The sequence below is a fragment of the Acomys russatus genome, chromosome 32 (genome assembly GCF_903995435.1).
Source record: "Acomys russatus chromosome 32, mAcoRus1.1, whole genome shotgun sequence".
NCBI lineage: Eukaryota > Metazoa > Chordata > Mammalia > Rodentia > Muridae > Acomys > Acomys russatus.
In genome coordinates, this window is record NC_067168.1 from 33,407,653 (window position 1) to 33,421,276 (window position 13,624).

General features: G+C 41.8%; 1 protein-coding gene across 1 annotated transcript in view; it reads right to left on the reverse strand.

Annotated features, from left to right (window-relative positions):
* The window catches only part of Dock3 (dedicator of cytokinesis 3), a 328,616-nt gene that overhangs the window by 45,446 nt on the left and 269,546 nt on the right, over positions 1–13,624 (reverse strand). The window contains exons 28-33 of the mRNA XM_051140503.1: positions 13,261–13,355; positions 11,122–11,197; positions 10,648–10,748; positions 10,327–10,385; positions 7,657–7,805; positions 20–105 (exon numbers count right to left, since the gene is read on the reverse strand). Coding sequence (XP_050996460.1) covers positions 20–105; positions 7,657–7,805; positions 10,327–10,385; positions 10,648–10,748; positions 11,122–11,197; positions 13,261–13,355 — 566 coding nt within the window. The remainder of the gene's footprint in view (positions 1–19; positions 106–7,656; positions 7,806–10,326; positions 10,386–10,647; positions 10,749–11,121; positions 11,198–13,260; positions 13,356–13,624) is intronic.

Below are 13,624 nucleotides of genomic sequence, written 5' to 3' on the forward strand. Positions count from 1 at the left end.
TGGGGAAGGAGTAGCTTACAGCAGGCCGAAGAGTTCCCTGTAGCTCTCATCACCTTTCCCCTCAGACACCATGCTGTCCAGCTTGTCAATCAGCTCAGCCTCCACCTATAAGGAAACGGAATTCGCAGGCTCAAATCAACACAGACAGAGGACAATCTCCAGTCTTGTGGCTATGTGTGGATCATGGAAAACTGCTTTTTATACTTCATCATAGTTACAAGTAAATTCCAGCAAAGATAGGATCTCATTTACAGCATTTAAAACCTTGTCTTCTGAACCAGAGACTAGATAGCCCAGGGACCTAGAGTAAAACAAAACTGTTCTAAAAAACAAACTTAAAAAAAAAAATCTGTTCTAAAGAGCAAAGAAGCAAACAAAAACAACATAGCAATAAAATGACTCCTAAAGACATTCTGCTATACTTATAGAACAATGCTTTGCTCAGTCATCACCAGAGATGCTTCCTCCTGCATATGGGAACAAATATAGAGACCCACCACCAGACACTGTGCAGAGGGAGAGAGATCTTTCAACATTCAGCCCTAAATGGGACGTCTCTATTAAATCCCTCCCCTCAGAGGCAGGTCTTGTGCAGACAACCATGGATGCTGTGAGTTCATGAGTGTATCAGTCCTGTAATGTCCAGAAGACATTCTTTTATTCCAGTCCTCCCTGACTCTCTTACAATCTTTACATCACTTCTTCAGTGCTCCCAAATATTTCTTTCTTTTAAAAACTTTTAACATTTATTATTTTGTGTGTGGTGAGGGTTCATATGTGGAGGTTAGAGAACAACCTACAAGGAGCTGGTTCTTTCCTACTCTGTGGGGCCTGGAGGTCAAACTCAGGCCCTCAGGTTTGGTGAAGAGGGCCTTTAGAACCTCTGAGCAATCCACAGGCTCCAAATAGTTCTTTGTTTAAAAATAACCATCTAAAGGATTTTATGTACAAACTATATCTACAGAACTGTAGAAAAGGAATAATATAGTATTGTTCCTCACAATTGAGGAATCCAGTAGCCCAGTGTAGGGGCTCAGTCACACGGCACTGAAAAAGCAGCAGCTTGCTGGGTGTGGTGGTGCATGGCTTTAATCCCAGCACTCGGGAGGCATAAGCAGGTGGATTGCTGTGAGTTCCAGGCCAGCCTGGTCTACAAAGTGAGTTCAGGACAGCGAAGGCTACACAGAGAAACCCTGTCTCAAAAAAACAAAACAAAACAAAAAACCAAAACCAAACAAACAAAAAAAGAGACAGAAAAAAGAAAAAGCAGCAGCTTCAAGAGTTTTAGGTTTTATGAACACAAAGAGTGGAGCCTGTTACCCTGAAAGTGTCTGAAGGAAATGTAGCTCATTCAAACTCAACTAATGTTGAACAAGGAAAGATCATGCAACGAGCTTCTTTTTTTTTTTTTTTTTTCAATTGGATGACTACAGGACTGAATTATAACTAAGTATGCTCTGGTGGGTCTACAAGCCAAAGTACCTTAGTCCTCATCCTGAGCATGCTTAGCCCCACCCAATGAGTGGGGCTCCCTAAGAAACTCCCTAAGAAAATAGCCTAATACTGACTAACCTGGTTCTCTCTTCATATACAGAGATAGTTAGTGTTGGCTGGACTAGAGCACATGTAGGGAGTGGACTGCAGTAGCAGGGAGTATAAGCAGCACAAACGAGCTTCAGTAGTCCACTGGGCTCCAAACTGTTCTTAGAATGGGTCCCTGGGCCTGTAGGCTAGTTTCACCACAGATTTTGTTTAAAAACTAGTACTTAGGCCTCTCTATATCTGATGGGATTAGAAACTCAGGGTGTGGGGGGTTAAAAGTCCACAAATTGTTTTAAGAAGCCGTAGATGTGTATCTGGCTGTTAAGACTTCTGAATCAGCAAACAACTAATGATGGGGAGATTTGAAGACACCAGTGTCTCTGCAGAACTAATAGCAACACCTTACTCTCTATTCAGCATTTATCCTGTGATATATTCAGCTATGGTGCTCTGAACACCCACCTTTCTAACTTCAAATTTCCTCATTCGTGAAAGAGTTGTCATGGTAACATTCCTTCATGGTGTCACTATGCCCTGGCTTTTGGGAAACGTTCCACAATATTAGTTTTGATTGTTATCTTTACAACCCACCATGTGCCAAGTACCACAGTGAGTTCTGAGAAGTACATTGCACTATCATTCTGGTTCCTGGGGACCCATCATTCAGTAAGGGAGACGGAGGCCACAGCGGTCAGGGTTCAGCGTGAGAAGTGCTCAGGGACACCTAGAAGCCGCAGTCTGAACACTGAGATCTTAACACACAACTGAGTTTCAAGAAAGAGAGCTATAAAATGTTAAGAATTTTTACTCTTCGTGCTGGTTAGATTTCTGTCAACTTGACACAAGTTAGAATCATCTGGGAAGGAGGATTCTCAGTTGAGAAAATGCTTCTATCAGGTTGGCCTGTGGGCAAATCTTTGGGGGCATTTTCTTGATTAAGATTGATGTAGGAAAGCTCACTAAAGGCAGCACCATCTCTGAGCAGGTAGGTCCTAGGTTGTGTAAGAAAGCAAACTGAGCAAGTCCTTGGGAGAAAGCCAGTAAGCAGCATCCCTCCATGATCTCTGACTCAGTTCCTGTCTCCAGGTTCTTATCCTGTTTATTGAATTCCTGCTTTGGCCTCCTTCAATGATGAACTGTGATTGGAATGTGTAAGCAAAAAACACTCTTTTTTATTTGTTTATTTATTTATCTATTTATTATGTATACAGTGTTCTGCCTGCATGTGTACCTGTACACCAAAAGAGGGTACCAGATCTCATCATAGATGGTTGTGAGCCACCATGTAGATGCTGGGAATTGAACTCAGGACCTCTAGAAGAGCAGCCAGTACTCTTAACCTCTGAGCCATCTCTCCAGCCCTGCAAAAAACACTCTTTCTTCTCCAAGATGCCTTTGTTCAATGTATCTTAAAAAAAAAAACTGATTATTTATTTATTTGTTTATTAATTATGTATACAGTGCTCTGCCTGCATGTACACCTGCATGCCAGAGGAGGGCACCAGATCTCATTATAGATGGTTGTGAGCCATCGTGTGGTTGCCAGGAATTGAACTCAGGACTTCTGGAAGAGCAGTCAGTGCTCTAAACCACTGAGCTATCTCTTCAGCCCAGGTCAACATATCTTTAGTGCAGCAAGTAAGACAAGACAGTTTTTGACAAAGTGATTAAAGGTTGAGAAATCTACCTAAGAAAATAAGGGAGGAGAGGTAAAACTCAAGTAGTGAAGTGCTTGCTTTACAAGCAAGAGAATCTGAGACCGACCCAGAACTATACAGAGAAGCTGGGTGTAGTGAAAAACACTTGCACTCACTAAGGCTTGCTAGCTGGGCCAGCTTAGACTATTCAGTGAGCTCTAGGTCAGTGAGATGTCTTACCCTGTTTTCAATCAATCAATCAATCAATCAATCAATCAATCAATCAACCAAGGTACATGGCTCTTGAGGAACCACATTTGAAGTTGACCACTGGCTTCCACATGTATATACACCCACATGACATGCATTTACATATATTCATACAAAGAAAAATAGGATTGGATAGTTTTCACAACATTAACAGCCAAAATTTGAAATGAACTTAAGTTCTTAAGAATTTGACTAAATACACGAGAGTCTAGTCTTACAGTAGAAGGACTCTACAGGTAATAGTGTTGTACAGAGGAGCAGTAAATGACACAGCTAGTCATGACAGCTGTTACTAAAACTACAGATTACAAAATAATATATTCAATCATTCCATTAAAAAAAAAAAAGTCTATGTGTTCGAGAATAGTCTAAAAAAAGACACAAACTGCTTCTTCAGTTATTAATATTCTAGGAATAGGGTTTTTACATTTTCATCATAGCTTATTTGCATTTTATTTCCTTTATATTAAATACTGTTTTATAACCAGCAAAAATATATTTGTATAGATAGCAAAAGTACTGATGTGGTTAACACCAAAGTTGTGAAAAAAGCATGATCAGAATTAAGATTAAAAAATCCTTGGATTTTACTAACTTGAAGGGTATAAGTAACCTTCAACAAAGCATTTTCAATAAAGATGGGTATAGAATATATAGCAGAGGGCCAGTGAGATGGCCCATGGATATAGGTGTTTGCCACTAAGCCTGACAACTTGAGTTTGACCCTGGGACCTAAAGGATAGAAAGAGTAAAGTCCTGCAAATTAATCCTCTACTCTCCACACATGCACCATGATACCTATAAGCCATACACATAACACAAATATATAAGTGTGATAAAAGTGTTAAAGAATACATAGCAGACCAAAATGATTGGAGGATAGAAAATGAAATGCAAGCATGGAATTAAAGCAGTCCACTTAAAAATATGACAGCAGAGGGAGGCAAAGAAATACTTTTAAAACTAAATACAACAAAGTTTATTTGTGTACTGGTTAGTTTTGTTAACTTGACACACACTAGAGTTACTTAGGAGGAAGAAAACTGAATTGAGAAAACGCTTCCCTTAGCTTGGCCTATAGCCATGTCTGCGTGTTATTTCCTTGACCATTGATTGATGTGGAGGACACAATCCACTGTGAGCAGTGCTACCCCCAGGCAGGTGGTCTTGGGAGGTCTCAGAAAGATAGCTGAATGTTAACATGGAAACACGCCAGTGAGCAACTTCTCTTCATGGTTCGAGCTTTGCTCCTGCTTGCTGTGCCTTTCCTGCCTACTACTTCAGCAATAGACTGTGACTAAGCTATGTAAGACAAATAAGCCCTTTCCTTCCCAACTAGGCTTTGTCAGTATTTTACCACAGCAACAGAAAGTTAACAAGGATGACTCAAGTTCTCTGGAGTGTCCAGAAAGATTGACAAAAACATGATTAAAGGGTTTTAAAAATTTAAACTGGTAGCCAGGTGGGGTGGCACATGCCTGCAATTCTAGCACTTGGGGAGGAAGAGGCAAGTGGATCTCTGTGAGTTCGAGGTCTGCCTGATCTACAAAGAGAATCCAGGAAAGCAAAGGCTACACAGAGAAACCCTGTCTCGAAAAACCAACAAAACAAAAACCGACAAATAATAGTTGTATACATGTATGGGGTACAGTATTCTGATTTTCATTTTGTGTTTAAGATTTATTTTTATTTTACATTATTTTGCTGGCATGTATGTCTGTATATCATGTGCATGCTTGGTACCTACACAGGCTGTAAGAGGGATCCCATGGAACTGGAGTTATGGATGCAGGTGAGCTGCCATGTGGGTGCTGGGAACAAAACTCAGGCCATCTGAAAGAGCAGCCAGTGCTCTTATTTGCAGAGCCATCTCTCCAGGCCTGGTGTGATGTTTTGATACAGGTACCATGGAATGACTAAATAAGACTTACATATATGTCACTTAACCTACTTACCTCCCTTTTTTGGTAAGAACATTTAAAATCTATTTTCTAAAGGCAGTTTTGAAATGTGTATCTATGATGGCTAGTTTTAATTGTCAACTTGACACAACCTGATCTCCATGAGAGACTGCTGGCCTGAGGGCATGTCTGTGGCAGGTTGTGATTGCTGTCTTAACTGATGTGGAAAGAGCCTGTCCCAAAGTATGCGGTGTCATTCCCTGTTTTGGGGCACAAGACTTTTAAAAGTAGAGAAAGCTGGCTAAGGTCTAAGCAGTCATGCATTCATTTTTCTCTGTTCTTGACTGTGGATGGGATTTTGGCTAACTGTGGTGGCGAAGACCTGAACAAGGGGACCACTTAGAGCACACTGACAGAAATATCTCTTACATCCATGGTCTTGAAATCCTGGGTTATTCTATGAAAACTATAAAAAGTCATGTGGTCTGGCTCCAGCCTTAGAAATTGCTGGCCCATATAGTAGAGGAAGGACACATGCTCCCAGGACACCCTCTCCAACTGAAACAGGAGAGCTCAATGTCAAGTCATCCTTTTCTTCTTTACCATATTTATCCCTTTCTGCTAATTCTTTCTCTTAAAAGTTTCTTTTATTTATGAATTTAAGTATTTATGTATTCATTCATTCATTCATTCACTCACTTTACATCCTGGTGGTATCCCCATCCCTCCTCACTGCCCCATCCCTCCATCCTCCCTTCTCCCCCTTCTCCCCTCCCCATTCCTCAGAAAAGGGGAATCCCCCTAACCACCCACCCCAGCTCATCAAGTCACCTCAGGACTGAGCACGTTCTCTTCCCTTGTGGCTTGGCAAGGCAGTCTCACCAGGGGGAAGTGATCAAAAAGCTGGCAAGAGAGTCCATGCCAGAGACATCCCCTGCTCCCCTTACTAGTGGACCCACATAAAGCCTGAGCTACCCATTGGCTACATCTTTGTAGAGGGCCTAGGTCAAGTCCATGCAAAGTTGTTGCCTCGGTTTCGGCAGGCCCTGGTTAGTTGGCTCTATTCATCTTCTTGTGGAGCTCCTGTTACCTCCAGGTCCTTGTCTGCCCCTGCCCCACTTTTCCACTAGACTCCTCATGCTTCACTCAATGTTTGGCTGTGAGTCTCAGCATCTGTTTCAAGGTACGGCTGGAGGAAGCCTCTCAGGGGACAACTCTGCTAGGCTCCTGTCTGCAAGCATAGCACAGTATTGTCAATAGTGTCCGGGGTTGGCTCTCTCCCATGGTGTGTCTTGGGTTGGGCCAGGCATTGGTTGGACATTCCCTCACTCTCTGCTCTATCTTTATCCCTTCACATCTTGTAGGCAGGGTGAATTTTGAGTCAAAGTTTTGTGGGTGGCTTGGTGTTCTCCTCCCTCTACTAGGAGAATTATCTAGTTAAATGGCAAACATAATAGAATGCACAGACCTAAAAAAGGTAAGTAACAAGGGGGAGGGGTCCAAAGGATGATGCTTAAATCTCACTCAGAAGGGGAAACAGAATAGACAGAGGTAGTAATTGAAGAGAGGGAACAAGGTAGGCGAGGAAACACAGAGAAATATGAGGGTGGAGATCAAACCTGAGTGGGGAGGACAAAAGGACTGTAGATAAAAGAGAAACTGTGGGTAGGGGCATCTCTGTGACAAGTTGGAGACCTAAGATAGGGTAGGCTTCAAGGAAGGATATGAGGGGGACTCTAGCAGAGACTACTAGTAGCAGAGACTGAAGAGGACATCTTCTAACTAGACACGTCCTCTAATTATTTTATTTGCTTATTTATCTTAGAGACAAGTTACTGCTATGCAGTCCAGGCTTTAGTACTTGCTATGTAGCTCAGGCTGGCCTCAAACTCATGGAAATTCTCCTTTTCCAGTTTCTTGAATGCTAGAATCTGGTCTCTAACAACTTCTTCTTCCTCCTCTTCCTCCTCCTCCTCCTCTTCTGGTTTCTGAGAAATGGTTTCTCTGTGTAGCCGTGGTTGTCTTGGACTCATTTTGTAGACCAGGCTGGCCTCAAACTCACAGAGATCTGTCTGTCTCTGCCTCCCAAGTACTCAGATTACATGCGTGTGCCACTACGCCTGGCTCTGGTCTCTAACTTGATGAAGAAAATTTGCTTACTAATTTTGGCTAGCAAGTCACACAAAAACTCTGAAGCAGGATTTAAGATGGCTAACTATCCTACTAGGACCCATCTAGCCCACCTGATGTGAATAGGTTAATTTCAGAGAAGAGCACACCAGTGACAGTGACAGTTATTGTTTTACCTGCTTGAAGTTGCCATTTTTCCTCTGTTCCCAGTCCATCATGTCATGAAAGATAGGAATCATGATATTCCGCACTTCTGGCTGTGGGACCAGCGTCACACCCAGAAAAGGACCGATCATGCCCGGAATAAAGTGGATCTTGTGTTCACCTGAACAGCAGAACCCAGTAAGCATTAGTTCACTACTCCTGCTTTGTTCCTTACACAGAAGACTCATAAGTGGGGCCATGCACGCACTACAGTCTATAGTAGGGCTGGAGATCTAGGCTCAGTGGTACAATGTTTGCCTAGTGTGTATGGGGTCCTGATATAGATCTGAATTTCTCAGCACTGAAAAAGTCAAAACAACATAACCTGCTTTCAATTGCTTATTTATAGTAGATGCTTCCAAGAGTAAAAGATGTTCAAGGCACAAAACTGCTGTTTCAAAAAACTTCCTGTGAAGCTTTATTAACTACCTGAAAATCTTTAGAGCAAGGAAACAGAGTTTGATTTCTACAGATGAGTAATGAGCTACGAGTTTCAGACATCCATCTAAAGCTTTTGTTTAGTAAGAAAAATATGTGAAGTTTCTGCTTAAACACAATGGGCTTCCCTGAAAATTCTACTTCTGGAAGACATTTCAGTACAGGAATCCAGTCCAAGTCTTAAGAAACCAAATGCCTGAAGTCCACGGACCTCTTAAAAGCCCATAGTCAAATGTCTCAAAAACCCTCTACCTGACCTGCTAAGAGCTTACTGCATAGCTTCATCCTAATAGGCTGGCTGAAGACTTAGAATCTCTTTGTACCCTCCCATCCCTGTTATTCACACTGCATTCTTGTGGCAGGGAATACATCCACTCTGATCAGATCTGCTCGCTACCCCAATTTCCTGTATGAGGCCATCCTATGGGACATGAGTGCTACAGTTTTCCTCTGAAAACTGGCCTATTCTCTAGGGAATATTCCTAGAACTAGGGCCAGTCTTGGGGACTTTTCTTTGTAATGGAGTAACAGAAAGAACTAACTTCAGATATCTGCTTTCAGTCCCCCAAAGACTACAGAGGGGAACTGTCTGCTTATATAGTAACTGCTACAGTCAAGTAAAGCTAGGGACCAGAGAGAGACTGTTACTTCCTTCAAAAACAATGAATGGTTTTAAAAGACAAATTTAATATCTTAAAAAAGTTGGCAGTATTGGGGACTGAACCTATGCTAATATCTTTTTTTATTTCTTTCATTTTGGAAGCCTATCCAAGAAGCAAATGTTAGTTATGAGGTTCATTTTTGCATATTCTGATCTTGGTACTTGGTATAGTTGTCAGTTTCTTGTGTTCCTAGGAATTGCAAAGTCAAGTTCAATGTTAAAATATATATCCAAATGCTGTTGTGGGAAGGTAGTAAGAGTGATAAAGCTAGAAGACCTGTTTGGAGAAACATATCTCTACTTAGGGATGAAAAGTCCTATTGCTGCCTTTTTTTTTTTTTTTTTAAAGATTTATTTATTATGTATACAGTGTTCTGCCTGCATGTGTGCCTGCCTGCCAGAAGAGGGCACCAGATCTCATTATAGATGGTTGTGAGCCACCATGTGATTTGCTGGGAATTGAACTCAGGACGTTTGGAAGAGCAGCCAGTGCTCTTAACCTCTGAGCCATCTCTCCAGCCCTCTTGCTTTCTTTTTTAAAAAAGTATTTTATTATTTTATGTGCATGGGTTCTTTGCCTGCATGTACATTAGACTAGTGCCTGTGGAGACCAGAAGAGGGCAGATTCCCTGGAAATGAAGTTATAGATAGTTGTTAGTCACCATGTGAGTGTTGGGAATTGAACTCAGGACCTCTAAAAGAGCAGCTGGTGCTTTGAACTGCTGAGCCACCTCTCCAGTGCTCCCTGTTACTGTTTTACACCTTACTTTTCACCTCTAGATCAGGGTGAGAATGGTTCATAGGTGACCTTAAGGTTCTATGACTATCATTGCTATGGCTTCAGAGGCACAAGCTGAGCTTAAATCACACTTCATTGGAAACATAACTAATTTTTTAAAAACTCTTCCTGACAAAAGACTCCTCATCTTTCCAGAATTCCGGGTGGCTCAGCTAGTCATCTAGATGACTGGAAGACTACTAGAAACACCGACCTGACCACTCTTAGATGCATCTGTTCGAGGCGTTTTAGGAAAAGCCAAAGCCAGTCTCACTAAGGCTTTGGCTCTCCTCTTCATGTAAATGACATCAGGTGTATGACCTGGATACTTAAACACTTAAGGTGCAAAGTTTATTTTCATCATTATCAAAATCAATACCTGTCCTTGTTTTCATGGTGTCTCCATGATCTATACTTCTGAGCCTGTAACACTAGATAGGGACCGTGAACACTATAGAGACATTTACAACACAGATTCCCAAACAGGAAAAACTGAGCCTTCTTCATACTCTTAAAACTTCAGTTCTCAAAATGGAGTGTACATGTCACACTAGGGCCGCCTCAGGCAAGCTCTTCCCGCCAGAGAAGGGTGCTGTGCACATATGCTATATGACATCACTCATCTGGGGTGCTGGAGCAAAGCTGTGTGAGGATCCTTGGGGTCTGGACTGATATTCAGAAAGCTTTGGGGGGAATTATTAGCTCTTGTAATTTTTATTTACAGATGGGGTACATGAAAGGGAAAAGTCGGTAGAAAAGACTTACCCAGATTCTGCCACATGCTGAACAGTTCATATGCCATCATCACACGCATGTCTCCGTACCTGAAAATAGTAACGTAAAAGCCAACTGTTAGTGGAAGAGGTTCACAGAGATAGACCTGAAAATCTAATGAGGTCAGTACATCAGACTGTTATTTCTAATGCTCTCAAAATGCTAAGCCATTTGGTTATTGGCGGAACTTTAATACTTGGCTACTTGGGGAACCACCCATGTGAGAAGCTTGTGGACTTCTGAAAGAGCCTGCCATAGAAACAGCCCCATCTGGGCAAGTGGTAGAGACATGAACAGAAGACATCTGCTTACTTATCTAGTGTCTTCTTCCTCTTGGCTGAAGTGATGACTTCTAGCTGAAGGCTTGGCTGGTTTATGAACAGAACTGCCAGGCTAAAATAAGAATTCCACACCTAGAGAGACAGAAAAAGAATCACATGACTGCCTAAGTCCTTAACATTACAAGGAAAGTTACTAAATACATGCATGTAGCAGAGAGTCCATTTTATAATCTCATTTTCTTAAGATTTCCCGCTTTAATCATCTTTAGAAATAGACCTTCCCCGTCTTTGTTTTCTTGATTTTTTTTTTTTCTGAAGCCAACAGCAAGCATCTTCACAGATGCCTGGCTCCCAATACTCTCACCAGGGAGGCTCTCAGGTCATATTATATTAACTATCAGCCTCAGAATCTACAATGCTATGAATATATTAAAGAACACAGGGTTAAGTGTGGACTTTAGCTTTCTGGGCCACTGTGACACTGATAGTATTCAGGCTCTCCTACCTTGAAGTCAAAGTCTGTGTCTGTGAAATTCTTGTGCAGTGCAGAGGACAGGTATTGGACAGTGGTGACAATGATGCTGCAGTGAGGAAACAAGGCATTGGTAGGATTTAGCAGTGGTACAGCCAGCATCAGTTGTCCGTCTGCAGGCAAACTTCTTGAAGACAACTTGTTTACATATTATGTAAGATGTGGCTTTAAAGCAAGAGGAATGGTACAAACTACACAGAAAATCATTTTTCAGAAAATGCCTGTAAGCAGGTAAGACAGCAAAGGATATCAGTGGGTCATTGATAGATGTTCTCTCTAAAGCCCTGTGGTTCTTCTGTGGGTTTCTAAAAAAGTAGCTAAAACAGTAATTTCTAGTATTCTGGGGATCTTTGGATAACCAGACAGACTATGATCACTTTGTAAGATTTAGAGCATAATTTTATTGTTTTACAAGCTAGTAGGGATTTATAGTGATTAAATATTTCCTTTTGTCATGTATTACTTTCATCTGACTTCAGCCTTTGAACGAGAGTATCACTCTTAATCTTTGCCCGGCACATATAAGGGGAAGCTAGCCTGCTAGAATTAAGAGCATGAGTTGAAATCTAAAGGAAGGGAAGTGTGATGGGTAGTTAGGGTTTTATTACTGAGGGTCTTGGCTATGTGGCAAAGGAACTATGCTTACGAGTGGCTACCTGCCCTAGCAGGTAAGTATAGGCAGAAAGAGTGTAAAAGCAACATGGCGTGAGGTACACTACAAAAACAAGGCCCTCCAGGTCAACATGACCAAAGCTCCTAGGAACTCACAGACACTGAGGCAGCATGCACAGGTCTGCAGCAGGTCCTTTGCATATATATTATGGCTTCCAGTTTCGTGTTTTTAATGGGATTCTTGAGTGTGTGAACAGTGGATCTTTGACTCTTGTGCCTTCTCTTGGGCTCTGTTCCTGTTGGTTTTCCATCTGTTTATCACATTTGTCTAACTCCAGTGTGATAGTCTGTTCTTTCTTACTATATTTTATGCAGTTTTATCTTATTACTATCACCTAGAAGCCTTCTCTTTTCTAATGAGAGCCAGAAAGGAAGTGGATCTGGATGGCAGGGGAAGTCAGAAGGAACTGAGAGAAGTAGAGGTAGAGGAAGCTGTAATCAGGATGTATTATATGAAAAAAAATTATCTTCAATAAAAAGAAAAAAGAGTAGCCATCTGGGTCTTTGTCTGGGACAGGAGAAAAGGAAAAAACGTATATAGAAGAGACCAGTCTTCCAGCAGGGCAGGCTGTCGACAAGGGTTAGGGTAGAAGATCAGCGGCTACTCCTGCAGGACACGCTAGAATAGCTGAAGTTTCCAAAGAGGAGCTAAGAGACAAAAACAGGAAGGATCTACACAGATAATCACTATTTGAGGAAATATTTGTGCAACTTTCTCTCATTCTTCGTTCTAGACCAAACATTTCCAGGTTTTAAGGAAAAAGGGGTCCTATAAAGAGCTCAACATGAAAAAAAATCACATTGCTTTGCTAACATATCTAACATAAATAATTCGACTGCACTCTATACAATGCCAACATAAAAGGCAGATCAGTGAGAGGAGGCAGCAGGCTAATAGTGAAGACCAAGTTCTATTTAGACTGAGCTCAAATGAACAAATCCCTTATTACATGTGTCACTTGTGTAGTTTGCAAGAGGAAGAACAGGTTAGAAATATGAGTGGGGCAGACATGTTAGGACAAGGACAGCCTTAGCATTATGTCTCTCTCCTCAGAAGTGGGTAGTTAGCACTGACTCCAGGAGGCAAGTGCTGTCTGGCAGACAACATGACTCAAAGCAGGAGGGGAGCTTTGTCTGAAGATGCAGAGTAACAGAGGCTAATGGCTCCCTCTTAGTGCTGTATCTCCCATCTTCCATATCTTCTTCAGTCCTCACTACTGTAGACTCAGTACTGTAGACTCTGCTTTTTGAGTTATCTTTGATTCTTTCTCTTTACTGTCTTTATGACCAGTGGCCAAATCCTATGGATTATATCTCCAAATAAATTTTCCATTTGACAACTCCACTCTCTTCTCAGTCCTCTTGCTCACATATCCATACTACCTACCGCCCAGCCTGAGTAGAGCTCTATGGATATAGGACAGGACTTTCCTTACTCACTTGCTTGTCAATAGTCTCATCACCATCCAGTCTCGAGGGAAGACGCTCATCTTCATTAGGTTTCTGAACACACAGAAAATCTTCAGCAGAAACTCCTGGCCACAGAAGAAAAGCCAATGTGAGACAATGCTACTCCTGCTGTCCCTTTCTGAACCACCTGCTATGAGAATACATGGGACTAGTGGGTTAGATTTCAGTCCCTCTCTGAGTTGCTTCTCTTTTACAGGTTACAATAGAATGAATTCAGGACATTTTTCCAGGCCATATGGGAGCAGAGCCAAATCTGGCAGACTTGGAGCAGCTTTACATCAACTCTAGATCCAGACCTCAAACCTAAGAGTGCAGGGCAGAGTGGCATCCAGCA